This window comes from Kryptolebias marmoratus, linkage group LG8 (genome assembly GCF_001649575.2).
Source record: "Kryptolebias marmoratus isolate JLee-2015 linkage group LG8, ASM164957v2, whole genome shotgun sequence".
Lineage (NCBI taxonomy): Eukaryota > Metazoa > Chordata > Actinopteri > Cyprinodontiformes > Rivulidae > Kryptolebias > Kryptolebias marmoratus.
This window is the reverse complement of record NC_051437.1, coordinates 17,935,340-17,959,413: the sequence shown is the minus strand read 5'-3', so window position 1 is coordinate 17,959,413 and position 24,074 is coordinate 17,935,340. Positions and strand designations below refer to the sequence as shown.

At 40.5% G+C, this 24,074-nt stretch overlaps 1 protein-coding gene across 11 annotated transcripts in view; it reads left to right on the top strand.

Moving 5' to 3' along the window:
* Positions 1–240: 240 nt before the first annotated feature.
* The window catches only part of huwe1 (HECT, UBA and WWE domain containing E3 ubiquitin protein ligase 1), a 37,780-nt gene continuing 13,946 nt past the window's right edge, over positions 241–24,074 (top strand). For 3 of the 11 annotated variants that reach the window (XM_025009288.2, XM_025009291.2, XM_017430919.3), the window contains exons 1-51: positions 3,134–3,198; positions 6,386–6,431; positions 6,614–6,684; positions 6,823–6,921; positions 8,031–8,237; positions 8,372–8,524; positions 8,621–8,683; positions 8,815–8,892; positions 9,023–9,073; positions 9,169–9,337; positions 9,420–9,520; positions 9,753–9,903; positions 9,994–10,121; positions 10,205–10,345; positions 10,442–10,547; positions 11,192–11,299; positions 11,380–11,481; positions 11,640–11,720; positions 11,874–11,980; positions 12,329–12,506; positions 12,589–12,680; positions 12,774–12,994; positions 13,131–13,188; positions 13,618–13,794; positions 13,897–14,142; positions 14,383–14,516; positions 14,601–14,713; positions 14,806–14,985; positions 15,077–15,293; positions 15,382–15,504; positions 16,028–16,265; positions 16,518–16,865; positions 17,275–17,331; positions 17,764–17,886; positions 17,972–18,067; positions 18,198–18,467; positions 18,578–18,745; positions 18,837–18,964; positions 19,045–19,126; positions 19,508–19,684; positions 19,781–20,332; positions 20,494–20,689; positions 20,858–21,025; positions 21,138–21,283; positions 21,377–21,443; positions 21,999–22,222; positions 22,315–22,526; positions 22,621–22,803; positions 23,246–23,418; positions 23,508–23,647; positions 23,829–23,904. In XM_025009288.2, coding sequence (XP_024865056.1) covers positions 6,640–6,684; positions 6,823–6,921; positions 8,031–8,237; positions 8,372–8,524; positions 8,621–8,683; positions 8,815–8,892; positions 9,023–9,073; positions 9,169–9,337; positions 9,420–9,520; positions 9,753–9,903; positions 9,994–10,121; positions 10,205–10,345; positions 10,442–10,547; positions 11,192–11,299; positions 11,380–11,481; positions 11,640–11,720; positions 11,874–11,980; positions 12,329–12,506; positions 12,589–12,680; positions 12,774–12,994; positions 13,131–13,188; positions 13,618–13,794; positions 13,897–14,142; positions 14,383–14,516; positions 14,601–14,713; positions 14,806–14,985; positions 15,077–15,293; positions 15,382–15,504; positions 16,028–16,265; positions 16,518–16,865; positions 17,275–17,331; positions 17,764–17,886; positions 17,972–18,067; positions 18,198–18,467; positions 18,578–18,745; positions 18,837–18,964; positions 19,045–19,126; positions 19,508–19,684; positions 19,781–20,332; positions 20,494–20,689; positions 20,858–21,025; positions 21,138–21,283; positions 21,377–21,443; positions 21,999–22,222; positions 22,315–22,526; positions 22,621–22,803; positions 23,246–23,418; positions 23,508–23,647; positions 23,829–23,904 — 7,453 coding nt within the window. In that variant the 5' untranslated portion in view covers positions 3,134–3,198; positions 6,386–6,431; positions 6,614–6,639. Of the gene's footprint in view, positions 266–3,133; positions 3,199–5,140; positions 5,322–6,385; positions 6,432–6,613; positions 6,685–6,822; positions 6,922–8,030; positions 8,238–8,371; positions 8,525–8,620; positions 8,684–8,814; positions 8,893–9,022; positions 9,074–9,168; positions 9,338–9,419; positions 9,521–9,752; positions 9,904–9,993; positions 10,122–10,204; positions 10,346–10,441; positions 10,548–11,191; positions 11,300–11,379; positions 11,482–11,639; positions 11,721–11,873; positions 11,981–12,328; positions 12,507–12,588; positions 12,681–12,773; positions 12,995–13,130; positions 13,189–13,617; positions 13,795–13,896; positions 14,143–14,382; positions 14,517–14,600; positions 14,714–14,805; positions 14,986–15,076; positions 15,294–15,381; positions 15,505–16,027; positions 16,266–16,517; positions 16,866–17,274; positions 17,332–17,763; positions 17,887–17,971; positions 18,068–18,197; positions 18,468–18,577; positions 18,746–18,836; positions 18,965–19,044; positions 19,127–19,507; positions 19,685–19,780; positions 20,333–20,493; positions 20,690–20,857; positions 21,026–21,137; positions 21,284–21,376; positions 21,444–21,998; positions 22,223–22,314; positions 22,527–22,620; positions 22,804–23,245; positions 23,419–23,507; positions 23,648–23,828; positions 23,905–24,074 lie in introns of those variants that run through there. The other 8 variants (XM_025009289.2, XM_025009286.2, XM_017430917.3 and 5 more) reach the window with 7 other exon arrangements.

Here is a 24,074-nt window from a genome sequence, read left to right as displayed (position 1 = left end):
TTCTGATCCACATATTTTACAAATCCCATCCTTTTTATTCGACTTCAAATAGAATTTCATACTAAAACATATCATAAAAGCTGGAAGATCCTCATATATACTTTTGTGTTCGTAAAATTTGAGGCTTGAGAATACCTCAAACCAAATTAAAGCACCAGCATCATTCCTGAAATCTCGTTCGGACGACCGGGTGTTCTCGCGAGATTCAAACTACCGTACCACACTCTAGTGCAAGATGGAGAAGTAGATGTTTCACGCATTAGAGGTAAGCAGAAAGACTTGTTCTGGGCTACCGACATTTGTTTTGGCTATGTGGTGGCAGACCGGGTTTTTCCTACTGCGTATCAACCGCTTCTAACAATACACTCTCGTCATTGCACCCGAGGCCAGAAACTAGTTTCTTTTTTTTAGGGCGAAGCATAAATCTGCTGTGTAAACCGCCATTTTTCACGGATGTAGCATTGTGCGCAGCAGCGTTAGCTAGCCAGCCAGCGAGCTTGCTAAGCTAGCTCGATTGAAGCCCTAAAAACACACTCTGCCGTGTGTAGGTATGTACGAACTTGTTGAGCAGCATTCGCTCTCCTGGGGAAATAAAAGGGGCAGCCGGTAACGGATTAAACGTGTGTCCGGTCCGTAAAGTTGACTTTAGGATCCGCTAACGTTAGCCGTGAACGTAGAGTGAAACCGAAGTAACGTCACGTAAACTAGCCGTCAACTTTAACCGCTAACGTTAGCGCCAACACAAGCCGTAACTGCGTATGTAGCTACAATAAAAGCTGACACTTGTGATTAATCTGGACACAAGCAACGAGGCCAACTCGGAGTAGTATCGAAACCGGTGTGTTGGACCCAAAGTACTGTACTAAAACTTAGCAGCGTTTTTTTCTTTTTCGTTCAAGTCATGTATGATTTTGATATCCGTCTTTAACATTAGCTGCGTGTTGTCTTGGTTACATCGAAATAAGGCGCCTCGATGTGTCATTTTATCTTAGCTGATTGGCATCTGGACATTAAATCTGAGAGGGCAAGTAGCGATGACTGAGAGTACAAACATTGCCATTTTTTTTATATAAATCCAAAAGCCATTGAATTAGCTACACCTGCTCAGCTGCTCCTCCGGTAACGTGACAGTAAGTCAGATCTTTGAGGGGTGTGGGGTGTGAACAGAAGGCGTTGCTGAAGTTGCCAAACGTCAGATTTTATTAATAAGCTTGACTGTGTTGTGGTTGTATTTTAGGAGCATTTGATTTACTTGGATTTTCCTTCAGAGACGTTATAAGATCATCTGTGTTGAGACAAAAGTTTGAAACAGATCGGGCACAGCAACAGAGGACCACAGTGGTCCCTACCTCTGTAAGGTAAAATCAATAAACTAAGGGTACAGTGGCAATTCGTTCCCAGATATTGAACAGAGGTGTATCCAGAAACACGTAGACCATTCTGTAGTTTATCTTTTTATTACACTGAAGCTGCAAAGTTAGTATTTGGCACAAACAGCATGAAGACATGGATCTGTTCTGTCACCTTTTGCTGGTGTTGGTCAGCAGCATTTGAGTATCTTATCTCAAACTCGTTTTTGACCTCATCATTTCCATCTTGACACTTACTGGTTGATGTATTATTATCAGCTGAACTCCTGTCATCTTTTACTGGCTTTCCAAATATAACAATAGGTTCAGAGCGCAGTTGGGATGTGACAGAGCGGGAAACTGAACGGTGCGAATCTGCAGTCACTGCGAGAGGCAATAATGAAAATATGTACCAACGTTTTTGAATGGTGCTTCCAATCCCTTGTTGAATCGATGCCACAGGAAGTTGTAGCGTTTCTATTGAAAAGAGAGCTTTGAAGGTAATAGCGGCGTTTGCTAAATTTACAGTCACAAGCAGAATTATTGAAGTAAATCTTTTGTTATGATCATTTTTGTTTAACAGGAGAACTGAACTTGTAAAAAGTTATTTTTTAACAAAACCGTTCCAGATTAATTTTGAGTAGATTGTAATTTAGTGTGAGCAAAGTGCTTCAGATTTTATGCACTTCGGGTCACTGAATTGAGTATATTTATGAAATAAATAAAATTGATTATGAACTTCTGAAATCAAGACAATCCTCACAATAATTAATGGCCTAATCATAATTAGATTTCTGATTTTTTACAGTCATGGACTAGTAAACTAAAAGTTAAATTGAGCAACATTGTTACGTAGCAAATTCAGGTGAATTGTGCGTTATATTTTTGTTACTTTGCCACCTTAATTCAAACAGTTTATACTTCAGACAAGCTATCAAAAGAAGTAAAAACAACAGAGGTCTTACAGAAAGGCTTTGCCCTAAAACGGATATTTGTCCAAAAAAACAAATGATTTTTGAAAGCTTTGTTTTCAGTGTATGCGTGTGTTCAGGGTTTCAGAGAAGCAGTGATTTTGCAGCCTTGTGCGTGCCCACTTTAACCTGTCTGCATTTAAAGGTGTTGTGGAAACAACAGCAACAATGGAGCTGTTTTTAACCTTTATTTCTGTCTGATTTTAGCTCTCGCACTGAGAATGTTGTTTCTGAGGTGAACTGGCGGGTAAACCACATCAATCAAAAACACGGTGCAGTTGTTTTGGGAACTAAAAAACTGACTAATAGAGATTTACTTAATTTTTTTCCCAAATGGAGGAGAAAAAACACGATACAATAAAAATCACAAATATTGTAGTCAAGGCCATATTTTAAAGAAATAACATTTTGGATGCAAAAGCTTAAAACGCACTACGATTTTGTGGTTTTATTGGGGAAAAAATTGCAAAATAAGCTAAATTTCTTATTCAAACTTATGAACAAATGTTACAGGTTAATCTAATTTGACAAGTCGAATGTATGATTATGTAGTGTAAGAAGAGTTTCTCAGCAACTATTATTGGCTTTATCCTCTTTATTTTTTTTATTTTTTATTTTTTTTAATGTAGTTAGGTTTGCAGTTCCACCATAGTCATGCTTTCTTGTCCTGTTCAAGCCTTAAAATATTTTGATTTTGATTTTTTTTTTTGTTACATATTTCCAGTTCCAAAGTAGCTTGTTTTGTGTATGTGTGTGTGTGTGTGTGCTCTGTTAAATTACCTTTTCCCCTCCTCCTCTTGTATTTTCAGATTGTTTTGAGAAATTGCAGTGCAAACTAACAAAAGAATGGTGGAGCTGTTAAACCAAAACATTTTCTGGTATGTACTTCTTCTTCACTGATGGTAGTGATTTTGGTTGAACACATTTATACACAAGGTACAAAGTTGATGCTGTTGGTGCCCAGCGAATACAACCCCATAATCAATCCAGTAGTTAACCTGTAGTTATAACATCACAGACTATACTCTATAAATCTGTGATAAGTGCAGTTTGTCTGAAAGGTTAACTAATATGAACTACCCTGGCAGTCTATTAAGATACTCCAGATAATGCTTATAACTAAGTTTTCTTGGTATTTGAAATGTAAAAATATTTGACAATGAATAGTTTTCTTTCCTGAACAGTTGAATATTTTCAGAATTTGTCCTTTTTGTTTTTTTTAAAGATGATGAGCTGTAACCAAATGCTTGTTGATTAAGAAATGTTAAAGTTTCTGTGGTTCAGCAAAACACAGCCGCAGACAGTAACAGAGACGCCCACGGCTCGAGTGCACAAACTGCAAACATGAGTGGGACAGGGAGAGAATGCGCAACGAAATCTAAGCATCAGCTGACGGACGTGCCCACGTGTAGCTTGGTGGGGTCGGAGAATGTGGCAGCAAAGCTCAGTTTGCTGCTGCAGCTTCTTTAGTGCAGGAGTTAGGTACAAGAGTGACAACTGTCAACGCTTGACAGGTCCACTCAAATACAGAGGTTGTCTTTCCAGTTAGTTTAGTAGTAAAACCATTGAGATGTATTATAACTGGAGAGGGGACTGGAAGCAGGAAGTTGAAGCCATAAAGAACAAGTGCCTCCTAGTGGCTGCAGTTTGAAGTCCTGCTCCTCCCTGAAAACAAATTGGCTGACTGGAAAATAAAAATACTTCAGATATTTCTTTTTCAGTGTTACTTTTTGTTGGTCATTTAGGTCATACCTTGCTGCTCCATGTTCAAATATGCATTTTTAAAACACGTTTAGTTTCGTTTCGCTATTTAAAGCTTAAAGAAACATTACACTGTGGCTGGCAATATGACAGCTTGTTGGGAGGATGTGAAAAAGAGATTTACATATTAAAGGTGCAGCCCCTTCTGCACAGACTCTGGGTCCAAAAATACAACGTGACAGCACTCAAAAAAGAAAACAGTCTTTAAAAAAAAAAAAAAGCCTGCTGACTTTGTCCTCTCAGGTATTTGAATGAGATATTGTGACATTTTCAAAAACAAAACAGAAGATGATGACAAATCAGACACCTTTTGTAAATTAATGTTACATAAACTAACAAGCTTTATAGTCAGCCTGGGAAATTATTTTAAAGGTAACAATCAGTTTTAAATAAAGAATAAATATTTGGCAAATTAAAAAATAAATAATGTAATAAGAAAACATCCTGCTCAATGTTCAGCTTAGGCAGGCAGGGTGCATGTCTGATTTAAATAATTAGCAAAATTTTAACAATACTGATTTTTCACAAAGCCATATGCTTCATTTAGTTATTTGCTGGTTTAGACACGAAGGTGTGCTCCGGTTTTATTGAATAAGTACTTTAGTGGACATAGTTTCAGTGTTGCACTTCTTAGATTTCTGTATGTGTACTTTATATTTACTGTAAAACGCCTGTATTAAATGCATAAAAGCATGGTAACAGGTTTGGAGATTAATGAACATAGTTCTAATAATTACCTTGTTTTATTTGTTGCTCTGTGTAAGGAGGATGAGATGCATCCTAGATGTGTTTCTTGTCTTTTTATTATTATTATTATTATTGTTGTTGTTGTTATTAATGTGCGCTGAGGCAGACAGCAGTGGCTGCTCGCTCGCAGCAGCGTTACCGTTATTCACTTTTTGCACACTACCTACAGAGTCATGACTGAGCCAACTGCTAATGGCTATTAACTATGGAGACGGGCGCGGATACAGCGACGACCCGGGCGGACGAACGTACATCTCCTCTCACTTGGTAGCCGGTAGTCAATTTGCTGGATCGAACAATTAAAAAAACAAAAAACAAAACAAAACTCGCAGTGTCACGTTAGACCAGTCCGACAATGATTCAGCGAGTTATTTCGCGTTTCGGCTCGCTGCTCAGCCATCGGTAGCTAGCGCGTGCCCCCGGCTCCGTGGCTGCAAAAAAAAAAAAAATCGGAATAAAACGAACCTGAACGAAGCAGCGTCGCCTTTTCCAGGTATTTTCACACACATACGCTTGTCTCGTCGCTGCTCACAAAGTGCTGTTTACAGTTTTGGTTTGTTTTTAAGAGCAAAGACGCCGCGAGATAGGGCTAGCGTGGGTTCTCCTGCGGCCTGCCGAGCCCCGACCTATATTAGTTAAGAATCCGCTCAGAGACGAAGGACGCTCTGTGAAGTCTGGTTTGACAGCTGTGGTACAAATTACACAAGCTGGTTATGTTTTCGTTCGGATGGATTTCACGCGTTGGTCGTTGGTAACATACGAGCTTGTTTGTGAGTTGTTTGACTTGCACAAGGCACATAAAATTGGTGTTTCTGGGGGAGATCGTTTGATAGTACCGGTAGCTCGATGCTAGCTGTTAGGGGTTAACTATCGATCGATTTCCAAGCTTACCGTCGTTTCTAATTAACTTTTATGCTGGCTAATCTACCTAGCAGATCTGTGTCGTCTTCGATTATAATAATTTTAATTCCGCGTTTTAGAAAGGTCTTGTTAACATCAGGTAAATAACGTGCTACGGTGAGGTTAGCTTGTTAGCATGGTGGCTGTAACTTTAATCAGTGTTTAGTCGGACAGTTTATGACGGACAAGCAGATGGTTATGCTGCATATTAAGTCAAATCTGACTTGGGATTTAAAATATTAGACAATTGCTTTAATGTGAAATTGGGCCCAAGTTAATTTGATTAACTTTGTGTCGCATGATGCTCACTAGCCCCTGAGCTAATTCTCTGCCTCAGTTTGCTTTGTGAATATCAGAATATACCGATAAACTCGGTTGGTTTAGTTATAATTTCTGCTTTGATTGAGGTTTTTGACCAGTCATTTGATCTCTAATATAGATGTTTAAGAGAGATGCTCATCTTCAGCTCGTTTTATTTTAACAATCCCTTTTAGCACATTGAATCTGATTTTTCTGTATTTTGTGTTGTAACACTACGATTTGCATCCTAACTAGACAGTAGATGTTTAAATCATTTTAAGATTTACTTGTGGGTTTTCGTGACCTGTGTGTGGGTTTTACATCATCTGAAGGACACTGTTGTTTTTGTTTTTGTAGGTAATGTGACTGGAACATGCTGTGAAGTGGGTATTGCCTGTTTTCTGTAAGTATTTGACCTTTTTATTTGTAATTTTTTTCACTTTGTATCTCAGTGACATTTATTTCACATTTCAGTATGTGGTTTATATATATTCTTCAAACCTGAGTCCCAAATAGAGCGGTATTAAACCTTATTAAAATATTGCATCATAATTAGTTTTTTTTAATGTAAATTTTTCTGAATAGGAGCAGCAGAAAAAAGATAATCTACAATGAAGGTTGACAGAAGCAAGTTGAAGAAAACACCTACAGAAGCTGTGAGTATGCATATTACTTTCATTGTCTTTTTGTCCCTTTAGGATTTAGCCTCACTAGTGCCATAATTTTTACAATGTGATTATTTAGGCTCATGACCTTAGTTTGACAAACCATTTTTGCTCCTTCTGAACGTACAGCCAGCGGACTGCAGAATACTTATAGAGAAGCTCAAGGCGTGCAACGATGAACAACTACTGGTTGAACTGCAGCACATCAAGACCTGGAACATTGGCAAGGTAACTCGCACAGATGAAGTTAATAGAAAGGCATCGCCTTCAGTCCTTTCTGGCACGGATACTCGTCTTGTTGGTGTATTCCTAAATTGTGTCGTTATCTGGGTCACGTCTTCATCAGTATTTACATCAAATTATCATGTTGCCTTTCTGTTGTGTTTGGTATTTTTCTTTGTATTACATCAAAACCCGGTGAAATATATATATATGTGTGTGAACACTTTGAATTGGTATTTATGCAGCTTATTTAATACAGAAAAAGTGCACCTGACAAGAATAGCTTTACAGTGGGTGCAGTGAATAAGAAAGCAAGTATTGATTTTGAGTTGAAATTGTTCTTTTTGTGTTTGTTCTATTATGCATTGTGTAAAACGAAAAATTTTATAAATAATGTTTTTTGGAGGTTGTAACATTAAACATGTTGTAAATCAGTGGTGATCAAACTTTTCAGATTTCAACCTACAAAAGAAGTCAGACTTTTGACCCCAACTGTTTCTAATTGAAGGAACGTACATCCCTAATAAGCCATTTGGCGAAGAGCTTTGTCAACCGTTTTATTTTTTATGCATTTATTACAATAGTTTTAATCTCTTTGTAACAGTTAAAGCTAAATGTGCTGATTTTGGATCACTTTTAAAGTTAATTTGATAACTCTGGATCCTAAATTGTTGGATAAATCACACTGACCTAAAAGAAGCATCTTGGTATTTCATTGCTGCCATTATAAACACCAAGCTGGCATCTCAAAAATCAGCTGAGTAACAACACTGTCACTGTTCTACTATACAAGCTCTCGCTGACACACACAGGCTGTCTTAGGCCTGTGACTATCTTTGTTACCGGCTCAGAAATATAACGGTGACAAATCAACTTTGACTCACCATCCCACCTCTGTAAATACACACACAAGACACGTTTGTTCAGAAGTATATCAGTCTTGCCATGCATGAGCTTGCTTTCAGTTTGGAAAATGTCTCCTGGTCTTTGGTCAGACTTGTTGTTAAAATTACATTTTTTTGTTTCTTTGTTTTTAGAAAAGTGGAAGGGTCTGAAATACTTTACCTTTTACTAGGTGGCTCAATATCCTTTTTTTCCCCCCCCCCCATCAACAGTGTGAGCTTTACCATTGGGTGGATCTGCTGGATCGCTTTGATGGCATTCTGTGTGACGCAGGCCAGACAGTGGAGAATATGTCATGGCTGCTAGTGTGTGACCGTCCAGACAATGGACAGCTCAAAGCCTTGCTTTTGGCAGTGCTCAACTTCACAGCTCTGCTCATTGAGTATAGCTTTTCTAGGCATCTCTACAGCTCCATAGAGGTGAGCAAATACAGACTGAATTGTCATTGTTGTTGTTTTTTTTTGTTGATTTCTTTTCTCAATTTGGCATAATTAAAAAAAAAAACAACTAACTAACTTGTCTCTTCTATTTTCCACTCCCGCTCTTTTTACAGCACTTAACCACCTTGTTAGCATCATGTGACATGCAAGTGGTCCTTTCTGTGCTGAATCTACTCTACGTGTTCAGTAAACGCTCCAACTATATCACAAGACTTGGATCTGATAAAAGGACGCCTCTTCTGGCACGTCTACAACACCTGGCTGAGGTTCAGTCAATGCTTCTGTTTTCTTGTCACCATCGCTCCGACTGTTCCTCAGGAGAAGGTGTTGCATTGTTTGGTTTTTCTTGTTCTTTTCTGCAGAGCTGGGGAGGGAAGGAAAATGGCTTTGGTCTGGCTGAATGCTGCAGGGATCTGCCTATGACGGTAGGATTGTATATAAATCTTCTCAATGAACTGGGACAACCTTTTTCTCATTACTGTCAAAATAAAATAAAAGGCTTACACCTATTTATATATGTTCTCTTCGGTCTTACCTGTTGTTGGTTCATGAGCAGAAGTATCCTCCCAGTGCCACCACACTGCACTTTGAGTTTTATGCTGAACCAGGCCCAGAGGTCAAAGTTGAGAGGAAGGTAAAGGCCCAAACATTTAAACAATCATATTCTAATACAACCTACACATTTTGTGATTTTTATTTTTTTTTATTAAACAACTTAGTTTCTTCCTAATTTGTTCTGCTTTTTTTATTTTTTATTTGCCCAGCAGACAAGTAGTAACACACTACATTATATTCACATCGAGCAGCTTGACAAGGTACAGTCTTAAAGGGAATTGATGTAACTTATACCGAAGTACTAACACTGTGAATGTGTTCCCTTACACATTATATACTATGCCCTTTTTTATAGATTTCAGAAAGCCCATCAGAAATCATGGAGTCGCTGACGGCAATGTACAACATCCCTAAGGACAAACAGACCCTACTGTTCACACACATTCGGCTGGCCCATGGGTTCTCAAACCACAAGAAGAGGTTGCAAGCCGTGCAGGCCCGACTGCATGCTATCTCTATTCTGGGTGAGTAGAAGCTCTACTTTTTGTAGAAAATAAAAAAAGGGTTTTCTCCAAGCTTCAACTTTGGACTTTTTCTGTTTTTCAGTGTATTCAAATGCACTGCAAGAATCGGCCAACAGTATTCTGTATAATGGCTTGATAGAAGAGCTGGTGGATGTCTTACAGATTACAGACAAACAGCTTGTGGTAAGAAACTATTTTATTTATCTCCCCCACCCCCACCCCTCCACCCCAAGTCACATGTTCCTACACTAAATGCATGTCTCTCCAGGACAGGTGTGTGTGTAAAATGGGAAGAGATACTAATGTAATTGTGTATGTTCTTTAGTGCCAGCAAAGAAATTTTATCAAATTCTTCCTCGTGGTAATTGTATTTATTTTTTTGTCTACTTATGCATTACTTGATTATGTTTTTCAGGATATCAAGGCAGCATCTTTGCGCACTTTAACTTCAATAGTCCATCTGGAAAGGACGCCCAAGCTTTCCAACATTATTGACTGCACTGGCACAGCGTCCTATCATGGCTTCCTGCCTGTGTTGGTGCGCAACTGTATACAAGCAATGATCGGTGAGAATGCGGTGAATCCGGTGTTGTAAAACCTTTGAAATATAAATAGAATAAATAAAATAAAAACGTTTATATCTTTTTGTTTCCTAGATCCATTGATGGAGCCCTACCCACACCAGTTTGCCACAGCACTCTTCTCATTCCTGTACCACCTGGCGAGTTACGATGCTGGAGGGGAAGCCCTTGTCTCCTGTGGCATGATGGAAGCCCTTCTGAAGGTATTTCCAGATTTGAATAAGATGAAATCTCAAATCAGAGTCTTTGCTTTGAGCACATCTTTTTATATTCTTTTATTTTGTAGGTGATCAAGTTCTTGGGTGATGAGCAGGACCAGATCACATTTGTGACCCGAGCAGTGCGTGTTGTGGACCTTATTACCAACCTTGACATGGCTGCCTTTCAGTCCCACAGCGGCCTTTCAATTTTCATCTGCAGGCTAGAGGTGAGTTTGGCATAAGCATTTCTTTTATTCCTTCTACTGTGAGTTACAGAATTTCCTAAACCTTTTTTTTTTCTCTCAATTGCTGTCTTTACAAAGCATGAGGTGGACTTGTCACGAAAAGAGTGCCCCTTTGTCATCAAGCCAAAGATTCAGAGGCCAAGCTCAACTGTGGAGTCTGAGGACATGGACACAGACATGGAGAGTAAGTTTAAAATGGGAAATATTTTTAGCTTTTATCTGTTAACATACTTGTACTTTCATAAAAGTATCTGAATCCAAAGTTAAAGTAAACAAACTGAGTCAGTTCCACACACTCTTTTGGGCTTTGCCTGTTTTTGCTCAGGCTCCTCGATGTATTAGTCAGAATTCAGTATTTACAGAATGAGTCAATGGACTCTGCGTGCCTCGTGTAAAAAGTTATAACTTCAGCTGTTATATTGGTTTGTTGGGAATTTATTTTCTATTTTCTCAGCATAAATTCTGGCTTTTAAAACCAATTATCATTTCAGTCACACTGCCATTTTAAGTACTGTTGTTTAGCCATCATTTTATGGATACTTTTAGCATAATGATGAGCCATTTTTCAAAGCAGATGCTGTTGTAAGAGTTGTTTCATGAATACACAGCACAGTCAACAAGATCTGTGTCCCTTACTGGCAGTCCATGTGACGAAATCTAAATCTATTAGAAACCTTTGTGGAAAAAGAAACCTTTATATGAATATTCATCTGACAAATCTGCTGTCAATGTGATTTTAAACATGTTAACAGTCACCAAAATGTCACAGAAATTATTTGGTTGAATCTATGCTATGTGTTGATTTGTCTCCCGAATACATTTTCACAGTGTCAGAAGTTTCCATGGAAAGCAGCCCTGGACCATCAACTTCTTCTGGTTCTAGACCAGAGGTAGACCACCGAGCACAGAGCGGTTCTGCTAATACACCTCGACCAGGTACACACATATTATATTACACATAAAAAGAAAAATATGCTTGTTAAAACCTAACGACCGTACTAATAAAATGTCTGTAGGTATGCAGTGTATCCCCCAGAGGGCAGCTCTGTTGAAGTCAATGCTAAACTTCCTGAAGAAAGCCATCCAGGATCCAGCCTTTTCGGATGGCATTCGTCATGGTAAGCTGCCATTATCACTCAGTGCAATGAGGAAAGACAGTTAGTGCTTTTATTTGCATTGAGCATTTTCCAAAAAAATAAAAAGGATTTGTGCATGTTACTACACAAATGTCTGATGTTAGTGTGTATTTTAAACCATCCCTTTTTTTGTTTTAAAGTAATGGATGGGTCCTTGCCTACCTCACTTAAGCACATCATCAGTAATGCGGAATATTACGGCCCTTCGCTGTTCCTCTTAGGTGAGTACACAGTGGCCTTTAACAAAAAGAGTTCAGAGATGCATGCTGTGTCATACTGAGGTGCTGTCTGATTTTTATTTGATTGATATTTTAACAATTTTGTCGTTGTTATGGAATATAATTTTGTTTTTGTTTTCTCCCTTTTGTTCTTAGCGACGGAGGTGGTGACGGTTTTTGTATTCCAGGAGCCGTCCCTGCTCTCTTCCCTGCAGGACAATGGGCTCACTGATGTCATGCTGCACGCCCTTCTTATCAAAGATGTGAGTTTCTGATAGCCAACCGTTTTTATCCCTCTTCTTATTCTTCTTCTTTCCAATGACAATTTATATATCGGAAATTGTTTGCAAGCCGCATTATATTATTTTTAGTGCTAAGCTCCTTTTTTCCCCCATTTCAGATATTAATTAAGTGAATTTAAGTTGCCCTGTGATGACAGGTGGAGACTCAGAATATTTTTAAACACTAAATCAACTCCTAATGTATCAAAACATGAACATAAACACTAAAACATGTTAAAAGATCAACCCTCAGTATGTGGGATCCAGTGCAGTCTAGCTTTGCACTAAAAAACACAGGTTGAAAATGAGCTTTTACATCACATTCTTCAGGTTCCTGCCACCCGTGAGGTGCTGGGTTCTCTGCCCAACGTGTTCAGCGCTCTCTGCCTGAATGCCAGAGGTCTGCACTCTTTTGTTCAATGCCAGCCTTTTGAGCGCCTCTTCAAAGTGCTTTTGTCCCCCGACTATCTGCCTGCCATGCGACGACGACGCAGCTCCGACCCCTTGGGTGAGTTGTTGTGCTGTTTTTCTCTCGTTCTCTTGCGGAAGGTATTTATATAGATGACATGTTACATTTTATTTTACTTTAGGTGACACTGCATCTAATTTGGGCAGTGCTGTGGATGAGCTCATGAGGCACCAACCCACTCTGAAGACAGATGCTACTACAGCCATTATTAAGGTAGGTCATGTTTCTGTTTCTGTTTGCCATCATACTCTTCAGTGTAGCCGAATAATGTTGTGTACAATTGTTAAAGTTGAATTTCTGTTTCAGTTACTGGAGGAGATCTGCAACCTAGGTCGAGCTCCAGAGTACATCTGCCAGAAACCATCCATCCAGAAAGCAGATGGCACTGTAGCAGTTCCACCAGCTCGGTCCAGTCATGCTGCCGAAGAAGCTTCAAGTGAAGATGAAGAGGAAGAAGAGGCCCTCCACACGTTCAGCCAGCAGCAGGGGGAACCAGAGAGCAACAGGCAGTCAGTTCCACTTGAATTGTATGACTGAGTTCGTAACACAACAGAACAGAACAACTCTTTACACACTTTTGTGTTTAGTTATTTGACTGCATTTAAAATATTTTATTTGGTGGTTGACATTTTTATGATAGGTTGTTGTTTTTTCTTTTTGCAGGGTGGTAGGCACAGAAGAACGAATACCAATTCCTCTGATGGATTACATTCTGAATGTGGTATGTGTTGACTCCTCGGCATAATTAGCTTGTGAAATGATGTCACAATATAATCATTTGACTGTATAGTTATTGTAAGCAACTAAACAGACTTTTCAAATTTATTTTTTCCCTTTTTTGTTTATTAAATGTCTACAGTTAAAATGCAAGTGTACAGAGATGGGTCAAATTTTAACTGTACAAAACCAAAAAGCATAATGACTCCATATGTCGAGTTAAAAAACAACTATAAACCTGAGCTCTGCCATCAGTACTCAGGAAAATCCTATTAAAATGTGTAATACTAAAACAAAAAAATACTCTTTTACATTAGTTTAAATGTCAGAAATTACATATTCCCTGTTGTGAAATATTCCAAATATAACAGAATATTCAGGTTGTTTTTTTTTGTCAATTCAGTCATTAATTTTCTATTCAAATATATTCCAGATGAAGTTTGTGGAGTCCATTCTAAGCAACAACACCACAGATGATCATTGTCAGGAGTTCGTCAACCAGAAAGGGCTGCTGCCTTTGGTCTCTATTCTGGGCCTGCCCAACTTGCCCATAGATTTTCCCACCTCAGCAGCCTGCCAAGCTGTGGCTGGTGTCTGCAAGTCCATATTGGTGAGGAAACCATTTCATTTTTCCTGCGTTTTTGTTTATGAACGACGCACATCAACGGTACAGTTGTTAAAAATGTCTTTCTCTCTAAATTCTCCCTTGCAGACACTCTCACATGAACCTAAAGTACTGCAGGAGGGCCTTTGCCAATTGGACAGTATTCTGACATCTCTGGAACCACTTCACCGACCAATAGAGATGCCCGGTGGGTCGGTGCTTCTCAGAGAACTGGCTAATGCTGGCCATGTCACCGACGCCACGTTGTCAGCTCGGGCTACACCTCTCCTGCATGCTTTAACAGCAGCCCACGCCTACATCCTCATGTTTGTTCATACTTGCAGAGTCGGACAGGTAAATATTTATTCACTTATTCATTTATTGTAACTATGACTAAAATTGTGATATCCCCAAATCTCAGATTCTTGTACATAACTCTATGCACAATAATCTGAAAGCCACTGGGTACACAATATTGACAAAGCACCTAGTGTACTGCAAAGCTAATGATCAAATCAAGGATCTTTCCTAATTTTAAAGAGTTCTACTGAGTAGTGACAGATGATCTAAGTGTTTTTTTCCTTCCTCAAACAGAGTGAGATCAGAGCTATCTCAGTTAACCAGTGGGGTTCTCAGTTGGGGTTGAGTGTTCTGAACAAGCTCAGTCAGCTCTACTGCTCGTTGGTATGGGAGAGCACTGTGCTGCTGTCCCTTTGTACTCCCAACAGGTTAGTGTCTTATTTTTAGTGCTCTTTGTTTTACCTTCACAATAAGCTGTACACATCTCAACATCTTTTGTCTGTACTCAACAGCCTGCCTCCTGGATGCGAGTTTGGTCAGGCAGACATGCAGAAACTGGTGCCCAAAGAGGAGAAACCATCTGGCAGCACTGCAGCGACAGCGGTCTCTGGATCTAGAAGGAATGGTAATAAAAGCATTTAATTTAGTTTTTGCTCTTATTGTGTTCTTGGAATAACCCTGTATCAAACTCAATCTGTTTTTACTTAACCTTGGCAGAAACCGACACAGTGTCTGTGGATTCAGCCGCCGGTGGTCTGTTGGAAGGCATGTGTCTAGATGGGGACACCTTGGCTCCTATGGAGACTGATGAACCCTCTACTTCAGACCCTAAGGCGAAGTCCAAACTTACCCCAGCCATGGCCACTCGAATCAAACAAATTAAACCCCTACTCTCTGGTGAGATACGTTTTAAGACACACGTGTATTTTTATATAGATATTTATATTTTCAATCTTAATATTTAACTGATTTTCTTGTTTGTTTGCAGCTTCATCTAGGTTAGGTAGGGCTTTGGCTGAGCTCTTTGGCCTGTTAGTCAAGTTGTGTGTAGGCTCCCCAGTGCGCCAGCGCCGCTCCCACCATGCCACAAGCACAGGCACCGCCCCTACCCCTGCTGCACGAGCCACTGCCTCTGCCCTTACCAAGCTTCTTACCAAAGGTTTAAGTTGGCAGCCCCCACCATACACACCGACACCACGGTTCAGGTAAGAGACGGCTACTGCTGCTACTGCCAGTGTGATTGTACAGTTTGTGTGGAGAGGGACTTTAAGTTTTGTTTTTTATTTGTTCCAGGCTGACCTTCTTCATCTGCTCAGTGGGCTTCACATCTCCCATGCTGTTTGATGAGAGAAAATACCCCTACCACCTCATGCTGCAGAAGTTTTTTTGTTCAGGGGGACACGATGCATTATTTGAGTAAGCTCTGCCATACATAATGTCATATTAGGATTAAAAAAGAACATTTTGTCTTGGTAGTCTATAAAAAAAAACAAAGGGATTTGCATTATAGAACAATTGTCTTTCAGGGTTTAGTCACCCAGGTAATAGATTTCTATTTAAAAAACACATAATAATTTTTAAAAGGGTTACAAAATTTTTCAGTGTCCATCTAAACATTATCCATTGGAATGAGTGCAAACAAGAAGTAATTTTTAAAGAAAGTGGACTAGACTGTCTGTGTGGTGGCAGTTAAGATTACGTACTACAGCTTTGTTTCCTCATGGGGATGCTGATATATTTGAAGTGGTGTAAAATTTGAAGAGTTTTACTTTTTATAACAATTTTTACTCTCATATTTAAAGAAATCTTTATTCAACCTCCAATAATCAGTGTACATCCAATTTGCCAATGTTGCTACTTATTTTTGTTGTTTTTTTCCCATCAAGATGATAACTTATTTACATTTTCTATTGATTTTTTTTTTAATGCTTTTGTGCAGGACATTTAACTGGGCCTTGTCAATGGGAGGGAAGGTACCTGTGTCTGAGGGTCTGGAGCATACTGATCTCCCAGATGGAACGGGAGAATTCCTGGATGCCTGGTTAATGCTGGTGGAGAAGATGGTTAACCCAAGCACCGTGCTGGACTCTCCTCACTCCCTGCCTGCTAAAATGCCGGGGATCACACCCACCATGCCCCAGTTCAGTGCCCTTCGGTTCCTTATTGTCACCCAGAAGGTGAGTCTTTGCAAAGAATGGACATTTTAAATTGTCTTCAGGGGTAATATTGAGCCACAAAAATAATCAAAACTTGTTTGAATTATCTTACTTGCTTGTTTGATGTTGACTAGATTTAAAAGTATTTGTCAGCGAGCAATTTGAATTTCCGAGTAGATGTATTGAAATAGAACATGCATTTTGTTTCTGCCATAATCTTTGAAATTTCCCAGATACCCATTAATATTTTAACTCTGTTTTTTCTCTGTTAAGGCTGCGTTCAGCTGCATTCGTAGTCTGTGGAACAGAAAGCCACTGAAGGTTTATGGTGGTAGGATGGCTGAATCCATGCTGGCCATCCTCTGCCACATACTGAGAGGGGAACCTGTAATCCAGGAACGTTTGGCCAAGGAACGAGAGGGAACGGCACGCCCAGACGATGAAGGGACCTCCACTGGTCCTTTGGGACCAACTGGAGTCCCGGGAAGTTCCTCAACAACTGGAGAAGCACCAGCAGTTAGTGGTGGAACCACCACCGGGCCAACAGGAGGATCCGCTGAAGATTCTACTAATTCCACTCCTCGTCACGAGCCCCAGGTTAACCAGGCTCAGCTCACTCAGGTACTGACTGTTGAGCCGTTTTCTCAGCAGAGTTAAGTTTTCATACAAGTCATTTCTTTTTTAGCACTGCTTGAATGTAGTACTTTCTGCACACAGTCTGTCATGACGCTGACCTTCTTTCATCTTTGCTTTAATAGTCCCGGAACAACTGAGTGCTTTGGGGGTTTTTTGTTTTCTTTTTTATAAATATAAAACATAATTATGAAAATGTGTGGAAGTCGACTCTGAGGCCAGTATTGTCTGTTTTATACGCCACTGCTACAGGCAGATTTGGCAACACAGGTGAACCACACAATCACTTATCAGGTGGCCATGTTGGCAGTAATTAAAACAGACTATGTATTGACCAGTCTCCCTCCCTCGTATTCTGCATGCACTGAATCCTGGGCCACCATTTGTTTTATGACAGGAAAGATGCAGAGGGAGAGAGAGACACGCTCAGGTCCGCCAGCAGCATCTTCAGCAGGTATAAGAGTCATCAGAGCCAGAGCAAAATATAAGAGATATGAAAGAGACAGGAAGCATTTAAAATGGAACTAAACTAGAGGACCTATTGAAACTACAGTGACAGAAGACTGTGGACCAGTTAACTGAATGGTTCATGTTTTGTTTTTGTTTTTTTATTGGGATTTTTTTGGTAGAAGAAATTGTCACGAAGGGTTCAGTTAGAATCTTTAGAGAGTTTGGAAAATATGTATAATGGCCTCTCACTCACAGAAAATAAGTGAAACGTGAAGTGTTTCCCCGTCTTTTGTAATAATAACAGCTGTCTTCCGCTGTCCCCCACTTTTTGTGACATTTAAGTTTTAAACCCCAATTTTCCACATTTTTCTTTTATTTGTTTATGACCTCCTTTATTTGTGCTCTTATAAAAAAAAACACTTTTGTGGGTTTTTAGCTCATGGACATGGGTTTCTCAAGAGAACATGCCATGGAAGCCCTGCTGAACACCAGCACTATGGAGCAGGCCACAGAGTACCTGCTCACTCATCCTCCTCCCCTTCTTGGTGGTGCAGTAAGGGTAAGGCATTATGTGTAAAAGCACAAAACAAATTAGTGCTCATGAGTCAGAATCAGACAGCTGATGTTGCTCTTTCTATATCAAGGACCTGACTATGTCTGAGGAGGACCAGATGATGAGGGCCATCGCCATGTCGCTTGGACAAGAGGTTAGCATGGAGCAACGCTCTGATTCTCCAGAGGTTTGTCTCTTTTTTTTTTTTTTTCCTGCTTGTATTGTATAGAAAATCAAGTTTGTCTCATAGAATTATAGAATGAATAATTTGCCATATAGTTGAACAGCTGTTCTGGTCATTTTTGTGTCTGTTTTAGGAGGCAGCACGCCGGCGTGAGGAGGAGGACAGGAGAGCCAGGGAACGGGCGGAAGAGGAAGAAGCCCGCTGCTTGGAGCGCTTCATGGAAGCAGAGCCTCTGGACCCTCAGGAGCTACATACCTTCACTGACTCCATGCTGCCTGGCTGCTTCCATCTTTTAGATGAGTTGCCTGACACGGTTTACCGACTCTGTGACCTGCTAATGACTGCCATCAAGAGGAGTGGCCCAGAGTACAGAGACCTCATCCTTGGCCAAGTTGTCCACCAGGTCGGTGGATAGACGCAAACTAAAATGGCAAAATGCTGTGAAGCTTTACTGATTTCAGGAAACGTGGAAGAGATTTGAGTTCATTTCCGTTTAATGCATTGTGCGCGTAGGTGTGGGAGGCTGCAGATGTTCTGATCAAGGCTGCTGAGCCTCTGACGACCAGTGACACAAAGACTGTGTCTGAGTGGACCAGACAGATGGCAACACTGCCTCAGGCCTCGAAGCTGGCAACACGAATTTTGCTGCTCACGTTGCTCTTTGAGGTGCCAGAATTAAAGGTTTTAACCATAAAACGTTAATTCCTTAAGGATCATTTTGACTTTGGTCAGCGGTTGTCTTTGCATCTCATTCAATCCTTTGATTTTTCAGGAGCTGAAGCTGCTGGGTGCCAGAGTGGTTGAGAGCAGTGGGATTCTTGATTTGCTGATCAAGCTCCTTGAGGTTGTGCAGCCCTGTCTCCAAGCAGCTAAAGAGCACAAAGACATTCAGACACCAAAGTGAGTTTTTTATCCTTGCGTGCCTTCTGAAAATACTCGACCCATATGTTTTGAACATTTATTAATGACTTGTTTTACAGATGGATTACACCAGTGCTGTTGCTCATTGACTTTTATGAGAAGATGGCAGTCTCTTCAAAGAGGAGAGAGCAAATGAACAAGGTACATAACAGATCTATAGAATCCAGTTGTAGGAGCTTATAATTACATGAACACAACTACATTATTTTTTTGTTAAAAATAGGACATGCCTGATTTAATCCTGTTTAGTTCTTTTGTTTACATGTTCAGTTCTCTTGGCTTCCTTTATGAATAAACTATATTTATACTGGCAAGGAATACCCTCTTTGTACAAAATAAACTAAATGCAAGCAATCATAATTTTTTTTTTTTTTTAACCCTGAGCTCATACTACATTTTCTTGTTTTGCTGAAGAGTTCTTGCGTAAACCCTGCACATCACACTATGGTGTGGATGATGCCATGATTTGACGCTTCGTCTTCACAGTAGTAAGCCTTTTTTCTGTTTGTTTTGTTTCTGTAGTATCTGCAGCCCAATGGAAATAACTGGCGATGGTTTGATGATCGTTCAGGGCGTTGGTGCAGTTACAGTGCGTCCAATAACAGTACCATTGACTCAGCATGGAGAGCTGGGGAGAGCAGTGTCCGCTTCACAGCTGGACGGAGGAGATACACTGTACAGTTCAACACTATGGTGCAGGTACATACATGAATTACTCTCTGTGTATGTGAATTATGAGGGATTAATGATTAACTGGTTTACTCTTGCTCAACTAAATAACACTCTGTTGGTTAGGTAAATGAAGAAACTGGGAACAGGCGGCCAGTGATGTTGACTGTCCAGAAAGTGCCTTGTGTTACCAAGCCTTCCAAGACTGGTAACATTACTGACTCCGAGAGAGAGGAGGGAGACATGGGCAAAGTGGAAGAAAGCCAGGCTGACCTGGACTCAGGGGCAACAGTGGAGATGAGGGCTTCTAAGGATGATTCCAGCCAGCTAAAAGAGCCCACCTCTTGCCCCTCAGCATCCCTGGAGTCTGACTACGCTCAGAGTTCTGACATTGTTGTCAAAGGCCTGACTGATGACATGACCACTGTTTTAATTCGGACCTGTGTCAGTATGATTAGTGTTCCTGTGGACCCGGACACTCTTCATGCCACACTGCGTCTCTGTTTGCGCCTGACGCGCAACCACCACTATGCAATGATGTTTGCTGAACTGAAGAGCACACGGATGATTCTGGGGCTGACACAGAGCTCTGGCTTCAATGGCTTCACCCCACTGGTTACTCTGCTGTTCAGACACATCATAGAAGATCCAGCCACTCTGCGACACACCATGGAGAAGGTTTGGAAACTCCCATACTATTCATTTAAATCAAACACCTTTTGAGAATACTGAAAGCTTATTTATAGTACCAGTTTTATTTGTGAGAAAAATGTCATTTCCGCGTTGAATGTGCACGATCTGTTCTTGCTGTAAACCTAATCCTCTCTATGTTGCCAAAGGTGGTGAGGTCGGCTGTGACCAGCGGAGCAGGTAGCACCACCTCAGGAGTGGTATCGGGCAGCCTCGGCTCCAGAGAAATCAATTATATCCTCCGTGTCCTGGGCCCTGCAGCCTGCCGGAACCCTGAATGCTTTATTGAAACAGCCAGCAGTTGTATCCGCATTGCTCTGCCTGCGCCCCGTGGAGCTGGAACAAGTGAGTGTACAAACGTATTTTATGTGTGAAATAACTTTGACAAAAACTTGATTAAAAAAGTACTTTTTATCTCAAGTTACAAGTGCGTTAAATTTGATTTTAGTTTTTTTTTTTTTATTATTATTCAAGAGTACTCCACTATTTTTACACATTCTCTCTGTCTGACAGCCTCTGACGACGAGTTTGAAAACCTTCGAATTAAGGGGCCGAATGCTGTGCAGCTAGTGAAGACCACTCCTTTGAAGCTGTCTCCCTTACCTCCCATTCCTGACACTATCAAGGAAGTCATCTGCGACATGCTCAATGCTTTGGCTGCCTACCATGCCCCTGAAGAACGTAAGACCTGTTTATAAAATCTGACAGCCGTTGCTTTTGGGGAGTTTTATATGTAGTTTGATGGAGTAAGCTCTCGGAACATTTCTGCCATGTATGCGTTTGTGTGTTGCAGCTGAGCGTTCAGAAGAGCGTGCTGCAGCCCCCGGGAGTCAAGAGCTGTGCCAGATTTTGCAGGATGTCGGTGATGATGTTTACCAGCAATACCGGCTCACTCGACAGGGGAGCGACTTTGACTCCCAGTCAGCATTCCACATCAATGTAAGCCTAATTTTAGTTTATCCCGCGTAGCCCAGGTATTAAAATATTTTCGAATTTATTTTTCAATTATGGGCCTGCATATCTTCCTTCCAGGCACAAGTGTTTGCTGCTGATGGAGGTGTGGCTGAGTCTTCCCAGTCTGGCACGCCACAAGGCGAAGGTAAAGCTACCGAACACGAGAAAAGATGCACTGTTCACCTGTTTGTAAGAATTACAACTCTGTGCAAAAATCCTGAGCCGCATTTAATTTCTTTAGATGGCTTCCAAGAAAACTGTTTCTCTGTGTTAATGAGTAAAAGTGTTCCATCTAAAATATTGACCTTTTGAGCTTGAAGATTTCCCCTACATTCTGGATCTTATTGGTGCTGACAAACATTTCAATTACATATTGAACCTGTGCCCATTTTCTTTGGAAACTATAATGATATGAGGTGTGACTGAAGACTTGTTCACATTTTTCTCAGCTTGCTTCATCTTTCATCACATTGTTTCAGAAGCTATCAGCCCGACATCCTTTTTGCTTATTACATAGCACCTTTCATAGAAATGGTTAAAGCTCAAATGTTTGAGGCCATCCATATTTAGATAGCCTTATTTTCCAAAATAATAAAGCTAAGAATGTTCTCTAGATTTGATTCATTTCATAGAATTAACCTGAAGCTTTTGAGTTTGTTTTTATTAGTGTAAGTATATCCTGTTACTCAAACTTCCCCAGTTTCCACACCAGAAGAAATGCGTGAGGAGAAAAAGGAGCAGGAGGGAGAGAAAAGTACTAGCTCAGATGAAAGTAAAGCAGCTAAGGTCAAGGCAAGCAAGCCTCTAATGCCAACTTCTACCATCTTGAGACTGCTGGCTGAACTTGTGCGCTCCTACGTGGGCATCGCCACATTAATCGCCTCCTATTGCTACACCGCTGGACAGTCTGAGCTTATTAAAGAGGTGGGTTGTATTTTTCACTCATAAATGTTTTTGTTTTTATTGCCGTACCTTTTTGCCCCCAACATATTTTGCCCTGTTTTGTATTTCAACAGGACTGCAGCGTTCTAGCCTTTGTGCTCGACCACCTGCTGCCTCACACACAGAATTCGGAGGACAAGGACACCCCAGCCTTGGCGCGTCTCTTTTTAGCCAGCCTGGCAGCTGCCGGCACAGGCACCGATGCCCAGGGTGCCCTGGTGAATGAAGTGAAGGCTGCCCTCAGTCGAGCTTTAGCGATGGCAGAAGGTGCAGAAAAACATGCCAGGTGAGTAGCTCTAAAGTACTTTTTTATAGTGTAACATTGATACTATAAATCCGGATCTCTAAAAGATTTTCATTCTTGGTCTGACATTTCACAGGCTTCAGGCAGTGATGTGCATTATCAGCACCATCATGGAATCGTGCCCCTCCACATCCACGTTCTATAGCACGGCAGCAGCCAAGACGCAACATAACGGCATGAACAATATCATCAGACTCTTTCTCAAGAAAGGTCTGGTCAATGACTTGGCCCGAGTGCCTCACAGCCTAGATTTGTCCAGGTAAATTGTTACTCTAATTAATATAAATTACAAATAAATTAAATATGGATTACTCTGGTAAAGTCAGATACTTTGTGGGGCTGAAAATTAGTATTGATTACCTAAATTATCTTCATCTAGCATTTTCCTCCATGCAAAACATTTAGTCTATATTTAGTGTCACACATTTTACACCCATTTTGATAGTTGCTAGTTGCCTTCAATATATGTTTTGCTACATTGCATTTATAGTTCGTAACTAACATGGATTTGTCCATTTCAAAGAATTTAAAGTATATGCCTGGAAACCCTTCATTTTTAAATTAAAGTATTGTTAGTAATTGCTAAACCAGGCAACTCAAATACTGTAGCTCAGTTATACCCATACGTTTGAGTTTTTCTTCAGTAACCAGTTATTATTTTTGCTGTTTTTAAAATGTGTTTTAAACTTTTCTTCCTTTAGTCCTAACATGGCCAACACAGTGAACGCTGCGCTGAAGCCTCTGGAGACTTTGTCCCGCATTGTTAACCAGCCCAGCAGTCTTTTTGGTGGCAAAGGAGGCTCCAGCAAGAGCAAGACGGAACACGACACAGTGGGCACCGTCAGGGATAGCAACAGCAACACACAGGACCAAGGTATTATCCACATTAGACTGATAAGACCTGTAACCACTCCACTGTTCTTGTGCTTCCACCTGTCGCTGACTGTGTGGGTTCTGTTCCAGGAGAGTCTGGAGAAACGGAACCGGTGGATGGCAGTCACAGAGTCCAGGGACCAGACAGTGACCTGATGGACGGAGAAGCAGAGGGAGACACGGTGGTTATTGCAGGTCAGCCGGAGGTCCTAAGCACTCAAGCTATGCAGGTGAGATGTCAGTGCATCACACAGTACTTTCTTATAGTTTATTTTTAACATCTCCATTTAAAACTACAAAAGAAAAGTGGATATTCCCAAAAATAGTTTCAAGGTGACAGACACGTTTCTTCATTCTGTTGTTTACTTAATTGCTGATGCAGAATTTGTGTATAATCTCCTGTTTATGTAGGTAGAGAATGAGTTGGTGGACCTGATTGATGAGCTGCTGGAGAGAGATGCTGGCAATGGGAACAGCACAATTATAGGTAAAGCACACAAGTAAATCACATGATGGTGCATAGAGAAGTTTACAGTTGTCATTTATACTGTCAGCAAACCTAACATACAATAAATGGAATTTAATTGCTGTATAAGGAGTTTTTCTTTTATTAATGATGCATAATCTAACACTATGAAAACTGTTTTGCAAACAGCA